This window comes from Hyperolius riggenbachi, chromosome 4, assembly GCF_040937935.1.
Source record: "Hyperolius riggenbachi isolate aHypRig1 chromosome 4, aHypRig1.pri, whole genome shotgun sequence".
NCBI lineage: Eukaryota > Metazoa > Chordata > Amphibia > Anura > Hyperoliidae > Hyperolius > Hyperolius riggenbachi.
Window position 1 is genome coordinate 3,119,474 of NC_090649.1, and position 21,024 is coordinate 3,140,497.

At 52.1% G+C, this 21,024-nt stretch overlaps 1 protein-coding gene across 2 annotated transcripts in view; it reads left to right on the forward strand.

Moving 5' to 3' along the window:
* Positions 1-20,769, forward strand: part of DNAJC5G (DnaJ heat shock protein family (Hsp40) member C5 gamma) — a 58,086-nt gene extending 37,317 nt beyond the window's left edge. For both annotated transcript variants that reach the window (XM_068279811.1, XM_068279813.1), the window contains exons 4-6: positions 4,023-4,173; positions 4,871-4,948; positions 18,940-20,769. In XM_068279811.1, the coding sequence (XP_068135912.1) occupies positions 4,023-4,173; positions 4,871-4,944 (225 nt within the window). In that variant the 3' untranslated portion in view covers positions 4,945-4,948; positions 18,940-20,769. The remainder of the gene's footprint in view (positions 1-4,022; positions 4,174-4,870; positions 4,949-18,939) is intronic.
* The last annotated feature ends 255 nt before the right edge of the window (positions 20,770-21,024 follow it).

Here is a 21,024-nt window from a genome sequence, read left to right on the forward strand (position 1 = left end):
GTTTTCTAGGCTCTGGTATCCTTTAAAGGATACCCAAGGTGACCTGTGACACGATGACCTCGGCTAGGCTGTGTTCCTTTTTTTCTTTCTCTGCCTGAAAGAGGTAAATATCAGGTATGTAAGTGGCTGACTCAATCCTGACTCAGACAGGAAGTGACTACAGTGTGACCCTCACTAATAAGAGATTCCCCTTTTTATCTTCTCTTTCCTGCTCTCAGAAGCCATTTTCTGCTAGGAAAGTGTTTTATAGTTGGAATTTCTTATCAGTGAGGGTCACACTGTAGTCACTTCCTGTCTGAGTCAGCCACTTACATACCTGATATTTACCTCTTTCAGGCAGAGAAAGAAAAAAAGGAACACAGCCTAGATATGTGTGTGCTCGGCACTGTACATATACCCATGTCTGTCTCATGTCACATGTCACTTCGGGTATCCTTTAACCTCCCTAGCAGTATTGACGGATATACACGTCAATACAAAACATGCTGTGACCAGTATTGGCATGCATACACAGTAATACTCTCCTGCACTGTATACTAGATCCTTGCTTGACACATTTTGACAAGTTACAGGAAAAAGTTTATGAAAATGAATTGGATGACTTTTTTGCCGAGGAATCCTGGGGAAATGGAACACCTGGGAGGTTAACCACTTAACATCTCAGTCGTTTTCAGCTTATGCATCCGAGCAATTTTCACCTCCCAATTATTAGCCTATAACTTTATCACTACTTATCACAATGAACTGATCTATATCTTGTTTTTTCCACCACCAATTAGGCTTCTTTGGGGGGTACATTTTACTAAGAGCCACTTTACTGTAAATGCATTTTAACAGGAAGAATAAGAAAAAAAATGAAAAAATTCATTTGTCAGTTTTCGGCCATTATAGTTTTAAAATAATACATGCCTCCATAATTAAAACTCACGTTTTGTATTTGCCCATATGTCCCGGTTATTTCACCGTTTAAATTATGTCCCTATCACAATGTATGGCGACAATATTTTATTTGGAAATAAAAGAGCATTTTTTCCGTTTTGCATCCATCACTATTTACAAGCTTATAAAAAAAAATAGAGAGAAATATTTCACCTTTACATAGATATTTAAAAAGTTTAGACCCTTAGGTAAATATTTATGTGTTTGTTTTTTTTTTATAGTAATGTTTTTTTTGTTTTTTTTTATTAAACATTTTATGTGGGCATTTTTGGGAGGGTGGGATATAAAAGTGTTTTATTTGGGGAAATATTGGTGTATTGTAATGTTTTTGGGAATTTACTTGTAGTTTTACTTTTTGGCCACAAGATGGCAATCTCAATTTTTTTTTACATGACGTCACTCTAAGCGTACAGTGTACGCTTAGAGGGACATAGCTTCAGAAAAAGTGAAGCTTCCGAGAGAAGCTGTCGCTTTTTCAGCGGGGGAGAGGAATCAATGATCGGGCTCCATAGCCCAAAAAATTGATTCCGTAGCTACCGACTCCGCGGCCGGGAGTGCGCGTGCACGCACGCGATCGGCCGCGGGAGCGCGCCTGTCCTCCTTGACGTTTTTATACGTCAAGGAGGACAAAGTGGTTAAAGAGATACCAAGCCCCTTTTTTAAAAACACAATTTACACTTACCTGGGGCTTCCTCCAGCGTAGTAGTCGCGAGGTCCCTCTGCGTCCTCCTGGCTCCTCCTTGTCCCGCTGGCAGCTCCGTTATTCAGCGACTTCGGCCTGAAGTCGCCAGTATGCGACCCCGCCACGCAGGTTACGCGTCATCACTCTGGCCAGCGTGACGGTCCTGTGCAGTTCTCTAACTCTGAACCGTGCATGCGCAAGACTCTCGTGGGTGTGACCTCGCTGGGGGAACTCGCAGCCTGCAGTGGGCTGGTGGAAGCCCCAGGTAAGTGCAAAATGTGCTTCTAAAAGGTGCTCAGTATCCCTTTAAGCAGTCATCTTGGTTACAGGAAGTAGGAATAGAATAGTATATTATGAGGCAGCAGCGAGCAGAGTGTTTATTAGTCACATCCCACTGTGGGTGGATTAGAAGTGTCCATTACCTTGTGAGCCTTCTGTTAGCTTTTATGACGGATGTACCATCCACAGAGCGTGCCAGTACCCCCCCCCCCCCCCCAAATACTATGATGTGGGTTTCTGTGACAAGTGACCTGAGATTTCATGAGACATGGAGAGCTGACCTTACTTCTGACAAGCCAGATGTTTCACTCAAATTAGTTTCTCTAGAATGCAGGTCCTTCTCAAAAAATTAGCATATTGTGATAAAGGTCATTATTTTCTGTAATGTACTGATAAACATTAAACTTTCATATATTTTAGATTCATTACACACAACTAAAGTAGTTCAAGCCTTTTATTGTTTTAATATTGATGATTTTGGCATACAGCTCATGAAAACCCAAATTTCCTATCTCCAAATATTAGCATTTTTCATCCGACCAATAAAAGAAAAGTGTTTTTAAAACAAAAAAAGTCAACCTTCAAATAATTATGTTCAGTTATGCACTCAATACTTGGTCGGGAATCCTTTTGCAGAAATGACTGCTTCAATGTGGCGTGGCATGGAGGCAATCAGCCTGTGGCACTGCTCAGGTGTTATGGAGGCCCAGGATGCTTCCATAGCGGCCTTAAGCTCATCCAGAGTGTTGGGTCTTGCGTCTCTCAACTTTCTCTTCCCAATATCCCACAGATTCTCTATGGGGTTCAGGTCAGGAGAGTTGGCAGGCCAATTGAGCACAGTAATACCATGGTCAGTAAACCATTTACCAGTGATTTTGGCACTGTGAGCAGGTGCCAGGTCGTGCTGAAAAATGAAATCTTCATCTCCATAAAGCTTTTCAGCGGATGGAAGCATGAAGTGCTCCAAAATCTCCTGATAGCTAGCTGCATTGACCCTGCCCTTGATAAAACACAGTGGACCAACACCAGCAGCTGACATGGCACCCCAGACCATCACTGACTGTGGGTACTTGACACTGGACTTCAGGCATTTTGGCATTTCCCTCTCCCCAGTCTTCCTCCAGACTCTGGCACCTTGATTTCTGAATGACATGTAGAAGTTGCTTTCATCCGAAAAAAGCACTTTGGACCACTGAGCAACAGTCCAGTGCTGCTTCTCTGTAGCCCAGGTCAGGCGCTTCTGCCGCTGTTTCTGGTTCAAAAGTGGCTTGACCTGGGGAATGCGGCACCTGTAGCCCATTTCCTGCACACACCTGTACACGGTGGTTCTGGATGTTTCTACTCCAGACTCAGTCCACGGCTTCCGCAGGTCCCCCAAGGTCTGGAATCGCTCCTTCTCCACAATCTTCCTCAGAGTCCGGTCACCTCTTCTCGTTGTGCAGCGTTTTCTGCCACACTTTTTCCTTCCCACAGACTTCCCACTGAGGAGCCTTGATACAGCACTCTGGGAACAGCCTATTCCTTCAGAAATTTCTTTCTGTGTCTTACCTTCTTGCTTGAGGGTGTCAATGATGGCCTTCTGGACAGCAGTCAGGTCGGCAGTCTTACCCATGATTGCGGTTTTGAGTAATGAACCAGGCTGGGAGTTTTTAAAAGCCTCAGGAATCTTTTGCAGGTGTTTAGAGTTAACTCGTTGATTCAGGTGATTAGGTTAATAGCTCGTTTAGAGAACCTTTTCATGATATGCTAATTTTTTGAGATAGGAATTTGGGGTTTTCATGAGCTGAATGCCAAAATCATCAATATTAAAACAATAAAAGGCTTGAACTACTTCAGCTGTATGTAATGAATCTAAAATATATGAAAGTCTAATGTTTATCAGTACATTACAGAAAATAATGAACTTGATCACAATATGCTAATTTTTTTGAGGAGGACCTGTATATGTCTTAAGGGAGAACTCTGCATATAGTCTTCTGCTGAAACATTGATTACATTGCAGGCTCTGGTGATCTTATTATAATCTGGCTGTACAGTAATATAACGTGTTGCAGGGTCTGGCGATCTTATTATAAAGTTCTGGCTGTACAGTAATAGAACGTGTTGCACGTTTGTGTTGCAGGGTCTGGTGATCTTCTGCAGCCTGGTGACCTGCTGTTGCTGCTTCTGCTGTTGCTGTTTCTGCTGTGGACGCTGTAAGCCTCCAGAGGAGGATGAGTCCTACAAGTGTGTGAACCCCGAGGACTTGGAGGCCCAGATCCGGGCTGAGGATGGTGAGTGTGGTGACGGCAGGGGTGGAGCTGGGTGAAGGACGTCTATATGATGTGGTAGGGGTGGAGCCAGGTGAGGGAGGTCTATATGATGTGGTAGGGGTGGAGCCAGGTGAAGGACGTCTATATGATGTGGTAGGGGTGGATCCAGGTGAGGGAGGTCTATATGATGTGGTAGGGGTGGAGCCAGGTGAGGGAGGTCTATATGATGTGGTAAGGGTGGAGCCAGGTGAAGGACGTCTATATGATGTGGTAAGGGTGGAGCCAGGTGAGGGACGTCTATATGATGTGGTAGGGGTGGAGCCAGGTGAGGGAGGTCTATATGATGTGGTAGGGGTGGAGCCAGGTGAGGACGTCTATAAGATGTGGTAGGGGTGGATCCAGGTGAGGGAGGTCTATATGATGTGGTAGGGGTGGAGCCAGGTGAGGGAGGTCTATATGATGTGGTAGGGGTGGAGCCAGGTGAGGGAGGTCTATATGATGTGGTAGGGGTGGAGCCAGGTGAGGGAGGTCTATATGATGTGGTAGGGGTGGAGCCAGGTGAGGGAGGTCTATATGATGTGGTAGGGGTGGAGCCAGGTGAGGACGTCTATAAGATGTGGTAGGGGTGGAGCCAGGTGCGGGAGGTCTATATGATGTGGTAGGGGTGGAGCCAGGTGAGGGAGGTCTATATGATGTCACATCTCTTTGTGTTCTGCAGGGGAAGAGGTCATTAACATACAGCCGTCTGCTGGAGGTGCTGTGTACCCGGAGCCGCAGCGGCAGAACTCCTAACACTGTGAGTACCATTGTCTGCAGGTCTAATAATAATACAGACCAGAATCCATACCTTCTCCTAATACAGACCAGAATCTAGACCAGGCATGGGCAAACTTGGCCCTCCAGCTGTTACGGAACTACAAGTCCCACAATGCATTTGCCTTTATGAGTCATGACTGTGGCTGTCAGACTCCTGCAATGCATTGTGGGACTTGTAGTTCCATAACAGCTGGAGGGCCAAGTTTGCCCATTCCTGATCTAGACCGTCCCCTAATATAGCACAGGATCATTCTAGGCCTTCTCCTAATACAGACCAAAATCCAGACCTTCTCCTAATACAGATCAGAATCTAGACCACCCCCTAATATAGACCAGGATCATTCTAGACCTTCTCCTAATACAGATCAGAATCTAGACCGCCCCCTAATATAGACCAGGATCATTCTAGACCTTCTCCTAATACAGACCAGAATCCAGACCTTCTCCTAATACAGATCAGAATCTAGACCGCCCCCTAATATAGACCAGGATCATTCTAGACCTTCTCCTAATACAGATCAGAATCTAGACCGCCCCCTAATATAGACCAGGATCATTCTAGACCTTCTCCTAATACAGACCAGAATCCAGACCTTCTCCTAATACAGATCAGAATCTAGACCGCCCCCTAATATAGACCAGGATCATTCTAGACCTTCTCTTAATACAGATCAGAATCTAGACCTCCCCCTAATATAGACCAGGATCATTCTAGGCCTTCTCTTAATACAGATCAGAATCTAGACCGCCCCCTAATATAGACCAGGATCATTCTAGACCTTCTCCTAATACAGACCAGAATCCAGACCTTCTTGTAATACAGACCAGAATCCAGACCTTCTCTTAATACAGATCAGAATCTAGACCGCCCCCTAATATAGACCAGGATCATTCTAGGCCTTCTCCTAATACAGACGAGAATCTAGGCCTTCTAGTATTGACCAGAATCTAGACCAGTTGGCCGAATGTGGCCCCCTGAGGCTTTTTTACCGCTCCCCCCCCCCCCCCCCCCCCACACACACACAGAATGTATTATAGATGTGGTAATTACAACAGAGAGAAAATGTGTGCATCAACCAAGTGAACCTGACAAATCTGGCTTTGCAAATTTGGCCTATTGGCTAATCACGAGACATTGCTCATGCAAATATGCATTTGCTTTCGCATGCCTAAATATGCAGGGTCAAAAACCAAAACCGCAAAACAATCGCCCTGCGGGAATTAGTTCATGCTACATAGCACTATCCAGGGGCGCCACGAGGAGGCTTCCCATTGCCCCCATACAACCGGGGGGCCGCAGGGGTCCCAGGCTCTCTCACCGCCTGGAACCCACACAGCGGCACCGCGGAGGGGGAGGCTGGGCGGTGCAGGCGATCTCCCCAGCGTGGCCAGCGCCGGGAAGAGCCGCCCGCACACACCTCCCAAGATTAAAAACAGGCACTTACCTTAACGTCCATTGCGTTCTGCTATATGCGCATGACCTGGGCGCGACACATAAGGGGAGGACAGGCGCAAATAGCCTGCTCCAGGGCTCTCACCTCCTAAAACAAGCCACTCACCACTTGCCTCCAAAGAAAAGAAAATGCAATGCTAATTACAACAGAGAGGAAATGTGTGCATCAACCAAGTGGACCTGACAAATCTGGCTCTGCAAATTTGGCCTATTGGCTAATCACGAGACATTGCTCATGCAAATATGCATTTGCTTTCGCATGCCTAAATATGCAGGGTCAAAAACCAAAAACCGCAAAGCAATTGCCCTGCGGGAATTAGTTCATGCTATACAGCACTATCCAGGGGCGCCATGAGGAGGCTTCCCATTGCCCCCATCGCCTGTCCTCCCCTTATGTGTCGCGCCCAGGTTATGCGCATATAGCAGAACGCAATGGACGTTAAGGTAAGTGCCTGATGTAATTCGTATTATAGATGTGGTCAGCTACACTTTTAAATATTGGTGGTCCGCATATAGAATGAAGCCAGATAGCAGTAATTCGCTGGTTTCCAATCAAATTCCACATCAGGTCGGTGACACTGCTGTCCAATTGGACTGCAGGTTGTCACCTGGGTATGCTTCACTGTCTGGTGCACAAAGACTTCTACATCATGTTATGTATACTCCGGCCCCCAGCAGTCTGAAATATGTTGACCCGGCCCTCGACCCAAAACGTTTGGGGACCCCTGATCTAGACCTTCTCCTACTAACCAGAATTTTGGCCTTCGCCTACTAAAGACCAGAATCTAGGCTTTCTTCTGCTACAGACCAGAATCTAGGCTTTCTTCTGCTACAGACCAGAATCTTGGCCTTCTACTACAGACCAGAATCTAGGCCTTCTTCTGCCTCAGACCAGAATCTAGGCCTTCTTCTGCCTCAGACCAGAATCTAGGCCTTCTTCTGCCTCAGACCAGAATCTAGGCCTTCTTCTGCCTCAGACCAGAATCTAGGCCTTCTTCTGCCTCAGACCAGAATCTAGGCCTTCTTCTGCCTCAGACCAGAATCTAGGCCTTCTTCTGCCTCAGACCAGAATCTAGGCCTTCTTCTGCCTCGGACCAGAATCTAGGCCTTATTCTGCCTCGGACCAGAATCTAGGCCTTCTTCTGCCTCAGACCAGAATCTAGGCCTTCTTCTGCCTCGGACCAGAATCTAGGCCTTCTTCTGCCTCAGACCAGAATCTAGGCCTTCTTCTGCCTCAGACCAGAATCTAGGCCTTCTTCTGCCTCAGACCAGAATCTAGGCCGCCTTCTGCCTCAGACCAGAATCTAGGCCGCCTTCTGCCTCAGACCAGAATCTAGGCCGCCTTCTGCCTCAGACCAGAATCTAGGCCGCCTTCTGCCTCAGACCAGAATCTAGGCCGCCTTCTGCCTCAGACCAGAATCTAGGCCGCCTTCTGCCTCAGACCAGAATCTAGGCCGCCTTCTGCCTCAGACCAGAATCTAGGCCGCCTTCTGCCTCAGACCAGAATCTAGGCCGCCTTCTGCCTCAGACCAGAATCTAGGCCGCCTTCTGCCTCAGACCAGAATCTAGGCCGCCTTCTGCCTCAGACCAGAATCTAGGCCGCCTTCTGCCTCAGACCAGAATCTAGGCCTTTTCCTACTACAGATCAGAATCTAGGTCTTCTCCTACTATAGACCAGAATCTAGGCCTTCTCCTACTATAGATCAGAATCTAGGCCTTCTCCTAATACAGACCAGAATCTAGATCTTCTAGTGAAAGCCAGAATCTAGGCCTACTCCTACTACAGACCAGAATCTAGGCCTTCTCCGAATACAAACCTGAATTTAGGTCTTCTCTTAATATAGACCAGAATCTAGGCCTTCTAATACAGACCAGAACCTAGGCCAGGGCGTCCCCAATTTCTTTCAGTCAAGGGCCGGGTCAACATACTTCAGACTGCTGAGGGGCCGGAACATACATAAAATGATGTTAGAAAACATTACATTGAATCTAGGTATTGATTCCACCCAATCATGCCCCGAGGAGAACTCGCAGCAGCAGCCATTCAGTCATGCGGCACCCGAAGAACGTCTTTGTGCACCAGACAGTGATGCATACCCAGGTGACAAGCTGCTGTGCAGTTGGACAGCAGCGTCACCTGATGTGGAATTAGATTGGAAGCCAGGGAATTACTGCTCACTGGCTTCTACAGTATGTGGATGGGTGGTGCCAGCACTGCTATTCTATATGCAGACTGCCAATATTTAAAGGTGCAGTGGGCCACATCTATAAGTTATACATTTTGTATTTGGGGGCCGGTGAAAAAGACTTGGGGGGGGCACATTTGACCCAGGGCCTTAGTTTGAATCTAGCCCAGGGATGGGCAAACTTGGCCCTCCAGCTGCTAAGGAACTACAACGTCCCACAATGCATTGCAGGAGTCTGACAGCCACAGTCATGACTCATAAAGGCAAATGCATTGTGGGACTTGTAGTTCCGTAACAGCTGGAGGGCCGAGTTTGCCCATGCCTGATCTAGCCCTTCTAATATAGGCCAGGATCTAGCCCTGAATCTAGGCGCACTCCTGGCGTAGCCCTGAATCTAGGCGCACTCCTGACGTAGCCCTGAATCTAGGCGCACTCCTGACGTAGCCCTGAATCTAGGCGCACTCCTGACGTAGCCCTGAATCTAGGCGCACTCCTGACGTAGCCCTGAATCTAGGCGCACTCCTGACGTAGCCCTGAATCTAGGCCTTCTCCTGACGTAGCCCTGAATCTAGGCCTTCTCCTGACGTGGCCCTGAATCTAGGCGCACTCCTGGCGTAGCCCTGAATCTAGGCGCACTCCTGGCGTAGCCCTGAATCTAGGCGCACTCCTGACGTAGCCCTGAATCTAGGCGCACTCCTGACGTAGCCCTGAATCTAGGCCTTCTCCTGACGTAGCCCTAAATCTAGGCGCACTCCTGACGTAGCCCTGAATCTAGGCGCACTCCTGACGTAGCCCTGAATCTAGGCGCACTCCTGACGTAGCCCTGAATCTAGGCGCACTCCTGACGTAGCCCTGAATCTAGGCGCACTCCTGACGTGGCCCTGAATCTAGGCCTTCTCCTGACGTAGCCCTGAATCTAGGCCTCCTCCTGACGTAGCCCTGAATCTAGGCCTCCTCCTGACGTAGCCCTGAATCTAGGCGCACTCCTGACGTGGCCCTGAATCTAGGCCTTCTCCTGACGTAGCCCTGAATCTAGGCGCACTCCTGACGTGGCCCTGAATCTAGGCGCACTCCTGACGTAGCCCTGAATCTAGGCCTTCTCCTGACGTAGCCCTGAATCTAGGCCTTCTCCTGCCGTAGCCCTGAATCTAGGCGCACTCCTGCCTTAGCCCTGAATCTAGGCGCACTCCTGACGTAGCCCTGAATCTAGGCCTTCTCCTGACGTAACCCTGAATCTAGGCCTTCTCCTGACGTAGCCCTGAATCTAGGCCTTCTCCTGACATAGCCCTGAATCTAGGCCTTCTCCTGACGTAGCCCTGAATCTAGGCCTTCTCCTGACGTAGCCCTGAATCTAGGCGCACTCCTGCCGTAGCCCTGAATCTAGGCGCACTCCTGCCGTAGCCCTGAATCTAGGCGCACTCCTGACGTAGCCCTGAATCTAGGCGCACTCCTGACGTAGCCCTGAATCTAGGCGCACTCCTGACGTAGCCCTAAATCTAGGCGCACTCCTGACGTAGCCCTGAATCTAGTCCTTCTCCTGACGTGGCCCTGAATCTAGGCCTTCTCCTGACGTGGCCCTGAATCTAGGCGCACTCCTGGCGTAGCCCTGAATCTAGGCGCACTCCTGACGTAGCCCTGAATCTAGGCGCACTCCTGACGTAGCCCTGAATCTAGGCCTTCTCCTGACGTAGCCCTGAATCTAGGCGCACTCCTGACGTAGCCCTGAATCTAGGCGCACTCCTGACGTAGCCCTGAATCTAGGCGCACTCCTGACGTAGCCCTGAATCTAGGCGCACTCCTGACGTAGCCCTGAATCTAGGCGCACTCCTGACGTAGCCCTGAATCTAGGCGCACTCCTGACGTGGCCCTGAATCTAGGCCTTCTCCTGACGTAGCCCTGAATCTAGGCCTTCTCCTGACGTAGCCCTGAATCTAGGCCTTCTCCTGACGTAGCCCTGAATCTAGGCCTCCTCCTGACGTAGCCCTGAATCTAGGCGCACTCCTGACGTGGCCCTGAATCTAGGCCTTCTCCTGACGTAGCCCTGAATCTAGGCGCACTCCTGACGTGGCCCTGAATCTAGGCGCACTCCTGACGTAGCCCTGTATCTAGGCCTTCTCCTGACGTAGCCCTGAATCTAGGCCTTCTCCTGCCGTAGCCCTGAATCTAGGCGCACTCCTGCCGTAGCCCTGAATCTAGGCGCACTCCTGACGTAGCCCTGAATCTAGGCCTTCTCCTGACGTAACCCTGAATCTAGGCCTTCTCCTGACGTGGCCCTGAATCTAGGCGCACTCCTGACGTGGCCCTGAATCTAGGCCTTCTCCTGACGTAGCCCTGAATCTAGGCCTTCTCCTGACGTAGCCCTGAATCTAGGCGCACTCCTGACGTGGCCCTGAATCTAGGCGCACTCCTGACGTGGCCCTGAATCTAGGCGCACTCCTGCCGTAGCCCTGAATTTAGGCGCACTCCTGACGTAGCCCTGAATCTAGGCGCACTCCTGACGTAGCCCTGAATCTAGGCGCACTCCTGACGTAGCCCTGAATCTAGGCGCACTCCTGACGTGGCCCTGAATCTAGGCGCTCTCCTGACGTGGCCCTGAATCTAGGCGCACTCCTGACGTGGCCCTGAATCTAGGCGCACTCCTGACGTGGCCCTGAATCTAGGCGCTCTCCTGACGTGGCCCTGAATCTAGGCCTTCTCCTGACCTGGCCCTGAATCTAGGCCTTCTCCTGACGTAGCCCTGAATCTATGCCTTCTCCTGCCGTAGCCCTGAATCTAGGCGCACTCCTGACGTAGCCCTGAATCTAGGCGCACTCCTGACGTAGCCCTGAATCTAGGCGCACTCCTGACGTAGCCCTGAATCTAGGCGCACTCCTGACGTAGCCCTGAATCTAGGCGCACTCCTGACGTAGCCCTGAATCTAGGCGCACTCCTGACGTAGCCCTGAATCTAGGCGCACTCCTGACGTAGCCCTGAATCTAGGCGCACTCCTGACGTAGCCCTGAATCTAGGCGTACTCCTGACGTAGCCCTGAATCTAGGCCTTCTCCTGACGTAGCCCTGAATCTAGGCGCACTCCTGACGTAGCCCTGAATCTAGGCGCACTCCTGACGTAGCCCTGAATCTAGGCGTACTCCTGACGTGGCCCTGAATCTAGGCGCACTCCTGACGTGGCCCTGAATCTAGGCGCACTCCTGACGTGGCCCTGAATCTAGGCGCTCTCCTGACGTGGCCCTGAATCTAGGCCTTCTCCTGACGTGGCCCTGAATCTAGGCCTTCTCCTGACGTAGCCCTGAATCTATGCCTTCTCCTGACGTGGCCCTGAATCTAGGCGCACTCCTGACGTGGCCCTGAATCTAGGCCTTCTCCTGACGTGGCCCTGAATCTAGGCCTTCTCCTGACGTAGCCCTGAATCTATGCCTTCTCCTGCCGTAGCCCTGAATCTAGGCGCACTCCTGACGTAGCCCTGAATCTAGGCGCACTCCTGACGTAGCCCTGAATCTAGGCGCACTCCTGACGTAGCCCTGAATCTAGGCGCACTCCTGACGTGGCCCTGAATCTAGGCGCACTCCTGACGTGGCCCTGAATCTAGGCGCACTCCTGACGTGGCCCTGAATCTAGGCGCACTCCTGACGTGGCCCTGAATCTAGGCGCACTCCTGACGTGGCCCTGAATCTAGGCCTTCTCCTGACGTGGCCCTGAATCTAGGCCTTCTCCTGACGTAGCCCTGAATCTATGCCTTCTCCTGCCGTAGCCCTGAATCTAGGCGCACTCCTGACGTAGCCCTGAATCTAGGCGCTCTCCTGACGTGGCCCTGAATCTAGGCCTTCTCCTGACGTGGCCCTGAATCTAGGCCTTCTTCTGCCTCAGACCAGAATCTAGGCCTTCTTCTGCCTCAGACCAGAATCTAGGCCTTCTTCTGCCTCAGACCAGAATCTAGGCCTTCTTCTGCCTCGGACCAGAATCTAGGCCTTCTTCTGCCTCAGACCAGAATCTAGGCCTTCTTCTGCCTCGGACCAGAATCTAGGCCTTCTTCTGCCTCAGACCAGAATCTAGGCCTTCTTCTGCCTCAGACCAGAATCTAGGCCTTCTTCTGCCTCAGACCAGAATCTAGGCCTTCTTCTGCCTCAGACCAGAATCTAGGCCGCCTTCTGCCTCAGACCAGAATCTAGGCCGCCTTCTGCCTCAGACCAGAATCTAGGCCGCCTTCTGCCTCAGACCAGAATCTAGGCCGCCTTCTGCCTCAGACCAGAATCTAGGCCGCCTTCTGCCTCAGACCAGAATCTAGGCCGCCTTCTGCCTCAGACCAGAATCTAGGCCGCCTTCTGCCTCAGACCAGAATCTAGGCCGCCTTCTGCCTCAGACCAGAATCTAGGCCGCCTTCTGCCTCAGACCAGAATCTAGGCCGCCTTCTGCCTCAGACCAGAATCTAGGCCGCCTTCTGCCTCAGACCAGAATCTAGGCCGCCTTCTGCCTCAGACCAGAATCTAGGCCTTTTCCTACTACAGATCAGAATCTAGGTCTTCTCCTACTATAGACCAGAATCTAGGCCTTCTCCTACTATAGATCAGAATCTAGGCCTTCTCCTAATACAGACCAGAATCTAGATCTTCTAGTGAAAGCCAGAATCTAGGCCTACTCCTACTACAGACCAGAATCTAGGCCTTCTCCGAATACAAACCTGAATTTAGGTCTTCTCTTAATATAGACCAGAATCTAGGCCTTCTAATACAGACCAGAACCTAGGCCAGGGCGTCCCCAATTTCTTTCAGTCAAGGGCCGGGTCAACATACTTCAGACTGCTGAGGGGCCGGAACATACATAAAATGATGTTAGAAAACATTACATTGAATCTAGGTATTGATTCCACCCAATCATGCCCCGAGGAGAACTCGCAGCAGCAGCCATTCAGTCATGCGGCACCCGAAGAACGTCTTTGTGCACCAGACAGTGATGCATACCCAGGTGACAAGCTGCTGTGCAGTTGGACAGCAGCGTCACCTGATGTGGAATTAGATTGGAAGCCAGGGAATTACTGCTCACTGGCTTCTACAGTATGTGGATGGGTGGTGCCAGCACTGCTATTCTATATGCAGACTGCCAATATTTAAAGGTGCAGTGGGCCACATCTATAAGTTATACATTTTGTATTTGGGGGCCGGTGAAAAAGACTTGGGGGGGGCACATTTGACCCAGGGCCTTAGTTTGAATCTAGCCCAGGGATGGGCAAACTTGGCCCTCCAGCTGCTAAGGAACTACAACGTCCCACAATGCATTGCAGGAGTCTGACAGCCACAGTCATGACTCATAAAGGCAAATGCATTGTGGGACTTGTAGTTCCGTAACAGCTGGAGGGCCGAGTTTGCCCATGCCTGATCTAGCCCTTCTAATATAGGCCAGGATCTAGCCCTGAATCTAGGCGCACTCCTGGCGTAGCCCTGAATCTAGGCGCACTCCTGACGTAGCCCTGAATCTAGGCGCACTCCTGACGTAGCCCTGAATCTAGGCGCACTCCTGACGTAGCCCTGAATCTAGGCGCACTCCTGACGTAGCCCTGAATCTAGGCGCACTCCTGACGTAGCCCTGAATCTAGGCCTTCTCCTGACGTGGCCCTGAATCTAGGCGCACTCCTGGCGTAGCCCTGAATCTAGGCGCACTCCTGGCGTAGCCCTGAATCTAGGCGCACTCCTGACGTAGCCCTGAATCTAGGCGCACTCCTGACGTAGCCCTGAATCTAGGCCTTCTCCTGACGTAGCCCTGAATCTAGGCGCACTCCTGACGTAGCCCTGAATCTAGGCGCACTCCTGACGTAGCCCTGAATCTAGGCGCACTCCTGATGTAGCCCTGAATCTAGGCGCACTCCTGACGTAGCCCTGAATCTAGGCGCACTCCTGACGTGGCCCTGAATCTAGGCCTTCTCCTGACGTAGCCCTGAATCTAGGCCTTCTCCTGACGTAGCCCTGAATCTAGGCCTCCTCCTGACGTAGCCCTGAATCTAGGCGCACTCCTGACGTGGCCCTGAATCTAGGCCTTCTCCTGACGTAGCCCTGAATCTAGGCGCACTCCTGACGTGGCCCTGAATCTAGGCGCACTCCTGACGTAGCCCTGAATCTAGGCCTTCTCCTGACGTAGCCCTGAATCTAGGCCTTCTCCTGCCGTAGCCCTGAATCTAGGCGCACTCCTGCCGTAGCCCTGAATCTAGGCGCACTCCTGACGTAGCCCTGAATCTAGGCCTTCTCCTGACGTAACCCTGAATCTAGGCCTTCTCCTGACGTAGCCCTGAATCTAGGCCTTCTCCTGACGTAGGACCAGAGAAGGCCTAGATTCAGGGCTACGTCAGGAGAAGGCCTAGATTCAGGGCTACGTCAGGAGAAGGCCTAGATTCAGGGCTGACGTAGCCCTGAATCTAGGCGCACTCCTGCCGTAGCCTTGAATCTAGGCGCACTCCTGCCGTAGCCCTGAATCTAGGCGCACTCCTGACGTAGCCCTGAATCTAGGCGCACTCCTGACGTAGCCCTGAATCTAGGCGCACTCCTGACGTAGCCCTGAATCTAGGCGCACTCCTGACGTAGCCCTGAATCTAGTCCTTCTCCTGACGTAGCCCTGAATCTAGGCCTTCTCCTGACGTGGCCCTGAATCTAGGCGCACTCCTGGCGTAGCCCTGAATCTAGGCGCACTCCTGACGTAGCCCTGAATCTAGGCGCACTCCTGACGTAGCCCTGAATCTAGGCGCACTCCTGACGTAGCCCTGAATCTAGGCGTACTCCTGACGTAGCCCTGAATCTAGGCGCACTCCTGACGTAGCCCTGAATCTAGGCGTACTCCTGACGTAGCCCTGAATGTAGGCGCACTCCCGACGTGGCCCTGAATCTAGGCGCACTCCTGACGTAGCCCTGAATCTAGGCCTTCTCCTGACGTGGCCCTGAATCTAGGCGCTCTCCTGACGTAGCCCTGAATCTAGGCGCACTCCTGACGTAGCCCCGAATCTAGGCGCACTCCTGACGTAGCCCTGAATCTAGGCGCACTCCCGACGTGGCCCTGAATCTAGGCGCACTCCTGACGTAGCCCTGAATCTAGGCCTTCTCCAGACGTAGCCCTGAATCTAGGCGCACTCCTGACGTGGCCCTGAATCTAGGCGCACTCCTGACGTGGCCCTGAATCTAGGCGCACTCCTGACGTGGCCCTGAATCTAGGCGCACTCCTGACGTAGCCCTGAATCTAGGCGCACTCCTGACGTGGCCCTGAATCTAGGCGCACTCCTGACGTGGCCCTGAATCTAGGCCTTCTCCTGACGTAGCCCTGAATCTAGGCGCACTCCTGGCGTGGCCCTGAATCTAGGCGCTCTCCTGACGTGGCCCTGAATCTAGGCGCTCTCCTGACGTGGCCCTGAATCTAGGCGCTCTCCTGACGTGGCCCTGAATCTAGGCCTTCTCCTGACGTAGCCCTGAATCTAGGCGCTCTCCTGACGTGGCCCTGAATCTAGGCCTTCTCCTGACGTAGCCCTGAATCTAGGCGCACTCCTGACGTAGCCCTGAATCTAGGCGCACTCCTGACGTAGCCCTGAATCTAGGCCTTCTCCTGACGTAGCCCCGAATCTAGGCGCACTCCTGACGTAGCCCTGAATCTAGGCGCACTCCTGACGTGGCCCTGAATCTAGGCGCACTCCTGACGTAGCCCTGAATCTAGGCGCACTCCTGACGTGGCCCTGAATCTAGGCCTTCTCCTGACGTGGCCCTGAATCTAGGCCTTCTCCTGACGTGGCCCTGAATCTAGGCCTTCTCCTGACGTAGCCCCGAATCTAGGCGCACTCCTGACGTAGCCCTGAATCTAGGCGCACTCCTGACGTGGCCCTGAATCTAGGCGCTCTCCTGACGTAGCCCTGAATCTAGGCGCACTCCTGACGTGGCCCTGAATCTAGGCCTTCTCCTGACGTAGCCCTGAATCTAGGCGCACTCCTGACGTGGCCCTGAATCTAGGCCTTCTCCTGACGTGGCCCTGAATCTAGGCGCACTCCTGACGTGGCCCTGAATCTAGGCCTTCTCCTGACGTAGCCCTGAATCTAGGCGCACTCCTGACGTAGCCCTGAATCTAGGCCTTCTCCTGACGTAACCCTGAATCTAGGCCTTCTCCTGACGTAGCCCTGAATCTAGGCGCACTCCTGGCGTGGCCCTGAATCTAGGCGCTCTCCTGACGTGGCCCTGAATCTAGGCGCTCTCCTGACGTGGCCCTGAATCTAGGCGCACTCCTGACGTGGCCCTGAATCTAGGCCTTCTCCTGACGTAGCCCTGAATCTAGGCGCACTCCTGACGTAGCCCTGAATCTAGGCGCTCTCCTGACGTAGCCCTGAATCTAGGCGCACTCCTGACGTGGCCCTGAATCTAGGCCTTCTCCTGACGTAGCCCTGAATCTAGGCGCACTCCTGACGTGGCCCTGAATCTAGGCCTTCTCCTGACGTGGCCCTGAATCTAGGCGCACTCCTGACGTGGCCCTGAATCTAGGCCTTCTCCTGACGTAGCCCTGAATCTAGGCGCACTCCTGACGTAGCCCTGAATCTAGGCCTTCTCCTGACGTAACCCTGAATCTAGGCCTTCTCCTGACGTAGCCCTGAATCTAGGCGCACTCCTGGCGTGGCCCTGAATCTAGGCGCTCTCCTGACGTGGCCCTGAATCTAGGCGCTCTCCTGACGTGGCCCTGAATCTAGGCGCACTCCTGACGTAGCCCTGAATCTAGGCGCTCTCCTGACGTGGCCCTGAATCTAGGCGCACTCCTGACGTGGCCCTGAATCTAGGCGCACTCCTGACGTAGCCCTGAATCTAGGCGCACTCCTGACGTGGCCCTGAATCTAGGCCTTCTCCTGACGTAGCCCTGAATCTAGGCGCACTCCTGACGTGGCCCTGAATCTAGGCCTTCTCCTGACGTAGCCCTGAATCTAGGCGCTCTCCTGACGTGGCCCTGAATCTAGGCCTTCTCCTGACGTAGCCCTGAATCTAGGCGCACTCCTGACGTGGCCCTGAATCTAGGCCTTCTCCTGACGTAGCCCTGAACCTAGGCCTTCTCCTGACGTGGCCCTGAATCTAGGCGCTCTCCTGACGTGGCCCTGAATCTAGGCGCTCTCCTGACGTGGCCCTGAATCTAGGCGCTCTCCTGACGTGGCCCTGAATCTAGGCCTTCTCCTGACGTAGCCCTGAATCTAGGCGCACTCCTGACGTGGCCCTGAATCTAGGCCTTCTCCTGACGTAGCCCTGAATCTAGGCGCTCTCCTGACGTGGCCCTGAATCTAGGCGCACTCCTGACGTGGCCCTGAATCTAGGCGCACTCCTGACGTGGCCCTGAATCTAGGCGCTCTCCTGACGTGGCCCTGAATCTAGGCCTTCTCCTGACGTGGCCCTGAATCTAGGCGCTCTCCTGACGTGGCCCTGAATCTAGGCGCACTCCTGACGTGGCCCTGAATCTAGGCGCACTCCTGACGTAGCCCCGAATCTAGGCGCACTCCTGACCTGGCCCTGAATCTAGGCCTTCTCCTGACGTAGCCCTGAATCTAGGCGCACTCCTGACGTAGCCCTGTATCTAGGCGCACTCCTGACCTGGCCCTGAATCTAGGCGCACTCCTGACGTAGCCCTGAATCTAGGCGCTCTCCTGACGTGGCCCTGAATCTAGGCGCACTCCCGACGTGGCCCTGAATCTAGGCGCACTCCTGACGTAGCCCTGAATCTAGGCGCACTCCTGGCGTAGCCCTGAATCTAGGCGCACTCCTGACGTAGCCCTGAATCTAGGCGCACTCCTGACGTAGCCCTGAATCTAGGCCTCCTCCTGACGTGGCCCTGAATCTAGGCCTTCTCCTGACGTAGCCCTGAATCTAGGCCTTCTCCTGCCGTAGCCCTGAATCTAGGCGCTCTCCTGACGTAGCCCTGAATCTAGGCCTTCTCCTGCCGTAGCCCTGAATCTAGGCCTTCTCCTGACGTGGCCCTGAATCTAGGCGCACTCCTGACGTAGCCCTGAATCTAGGCGCACTCCTGGCGTAGCCCTGAATCTAGGCGCACTCCCGACGTGGCCCTGAATCTAGGCGCACTCCCGACGTGGCCCTGAATCTAGGCCTTCTCCTGACGTAGCCCTGAATCTAGGCGCACTCCCGACGTGGCCCTGAATCTAGGCGCACTCCCGACGTGGCCCTGAATCTAGGCACACTCCTGACGTGGCCCTGAAATCAGCTTGAAAACAATGCTGCTTCCTCGTCCTTTTATGTATTATACCTCCTTTTGACCTATTCCCACCTCCCCTCTATACTAAAATAATCAACAGAAAACCACCTTTTCTTAACGCTTTTTCTTTTTTCAGGTTGTGGGTTCCTGTAACTGCCTGGATGCAGCTGTATCGGACGATCTACCTTTCTCGTCCATTTTGGAGACCTCAAAATTAGAGCTCTTGAGGAGAAGAAGAAAAATGTTCTAATAGAGCTCATTGCGCCCTCCGCTGATCTACATTCTTCATATTCTTTGGACTTCAGAGGAGCAATAAGATCCTCCATAAGATCCTCCTCATTTTTAGCAGATGTGCCTCCTTTGTCCTCAAAACTGGGACTAAGAATCTTCTTCAGAGGACATCAGGAACCAGACGTTCCGAGCAAAGAATATTCTGGACCGTCCTTTCCCTTACCATGTACAAATAGCAGAGACTTTGAACTGGATTGGCCATGGAGCTGACACTTAACTCTCTCTGTCCCTGAGATCATTTGCCATGAAACCAGTAGATGGCACCCTAGCAGGTGCTGAATATTCGTAAAAGAGTACAGGGGATGCCACTGTTCTGGTCGTCTTCTGCTGCTCCGTTAAATACTAAACTGTACAAAAGGGCTAATGTACCAAATGCCTGGAGACTGTGACCTGACAATCTGGACCCTTCTGTCCAAAGTCACTTCCAACACAAAGCGACGGGGAAATTGGCCGTCGCACTTGATGCTTGTATTGGATTCTGTAAAGCACTTTGCCAGTAGCACTTTCTTCTCAATCACGAAAAAATGACTCTCGATAAATCCTTCCCCTAATGGAATTGGTGAACGTCTCCCTCCTCTCCACGACCCGGGTTCCAGATAGGCCACCTTGCCCTCCTCTCCGCGACCCGGGTTCTAGATAGGCCACCTCGCCCTCCTCTCCGCGACCCGGGTTCCAGATAGGCCACCTTGCCCTCCTCTCTATGACCCGGGCTCCAGATAGGCCACCTTGCCCTCCTCTCCGCGACCCGGGTTCTAGATAGGCCACCTTGCCCTCCTCTCCGCGACCCGGGATCCAGATAGGCCACCTTGCCCTCCTCTCCGCGACCCGGGTTCCAGATAGGCCACCTCGCCCTCCTCTCCGCGACCCGGGCTCCAGATAGGACACCTTGCACATGGAACGTTCAGCGTAATGAACTAACGGACAAGCCTTTGACTCATGAAGTGGAATTACTCGGGCTGTACCTGGTATTCAAACAAAGGAACATTAATTCTTAGAGGTCTCCCAATTATATATGTGGAATCTGAGTTTTGTGTTTTGTAGATGTGGCCTCATGGCTCTCGTCTCTGGATGACTGTTGCTGTTTGATGTCATTTTAATAATTTCCAGGGTTGGGTAAATACTTGTTTATACTTCTCCTCAGACCTGCTTCCTGTCTCTGCGACTCCAGGATACAAACCATTGCGGCAATATCAGAGCCCACTGGCTTCTGATTGGTGCAGTGTGGTTCTGTCCCATACCTGAGATGATGGAACACTGTCCTCGCTAATTTCATGGAACTCCTCAGACTCTGCCTCTTTCCCCGTTTCTGTATTTGTACTTCCTGTTTGGACTTTGGATGTTGTTATTAGAGGTCATTGGCCGGCATTTGGTGGGACCACAGTTGTTGTGTGAGATGACTGAGTGCGTTCTGCATGGTTGGTCATGCTCTTCCTCTCATCATTCTCCTCTCTGTGTGTGAAGTCCTGAATACAACATTTTTATTTGTCTGTTTTGCCAAATGTCTGATTTCACCAGCGCTTGTAGTGCCAAGACGGCAGTGTGGATGAGAATGGGCCACGATGGACAGGAAACGCTGTGTTCATGTCTGTGTTATGATATGGAGAAGCTCTGGATGGAAGGAGAGGACTACCTCCAAATGTCTCAGAGCTTTAATAAAATTCACCCATGAAACCTCCTCTGTGTCTTACTAACCTTCCTAGAAGGGAGCCGCCCTTTCGCTGCAGATGTTTCGGTTAAGGGTGGAGTAATGGGGGGGTTTGCAAAGCATGTGGGGGGATGAAGCACTGTAACCCAACAACGCAACGTCCTTTGCCTGAGTCGGCACTAAATATGAGGTGAGTATAGGCTTTTACTGTTAACAGTCCACCATTTTCACTTGGCTGAGATGACTCCAGAATATCCTGATCAGCCTTTCTTTGTATTATGCTGC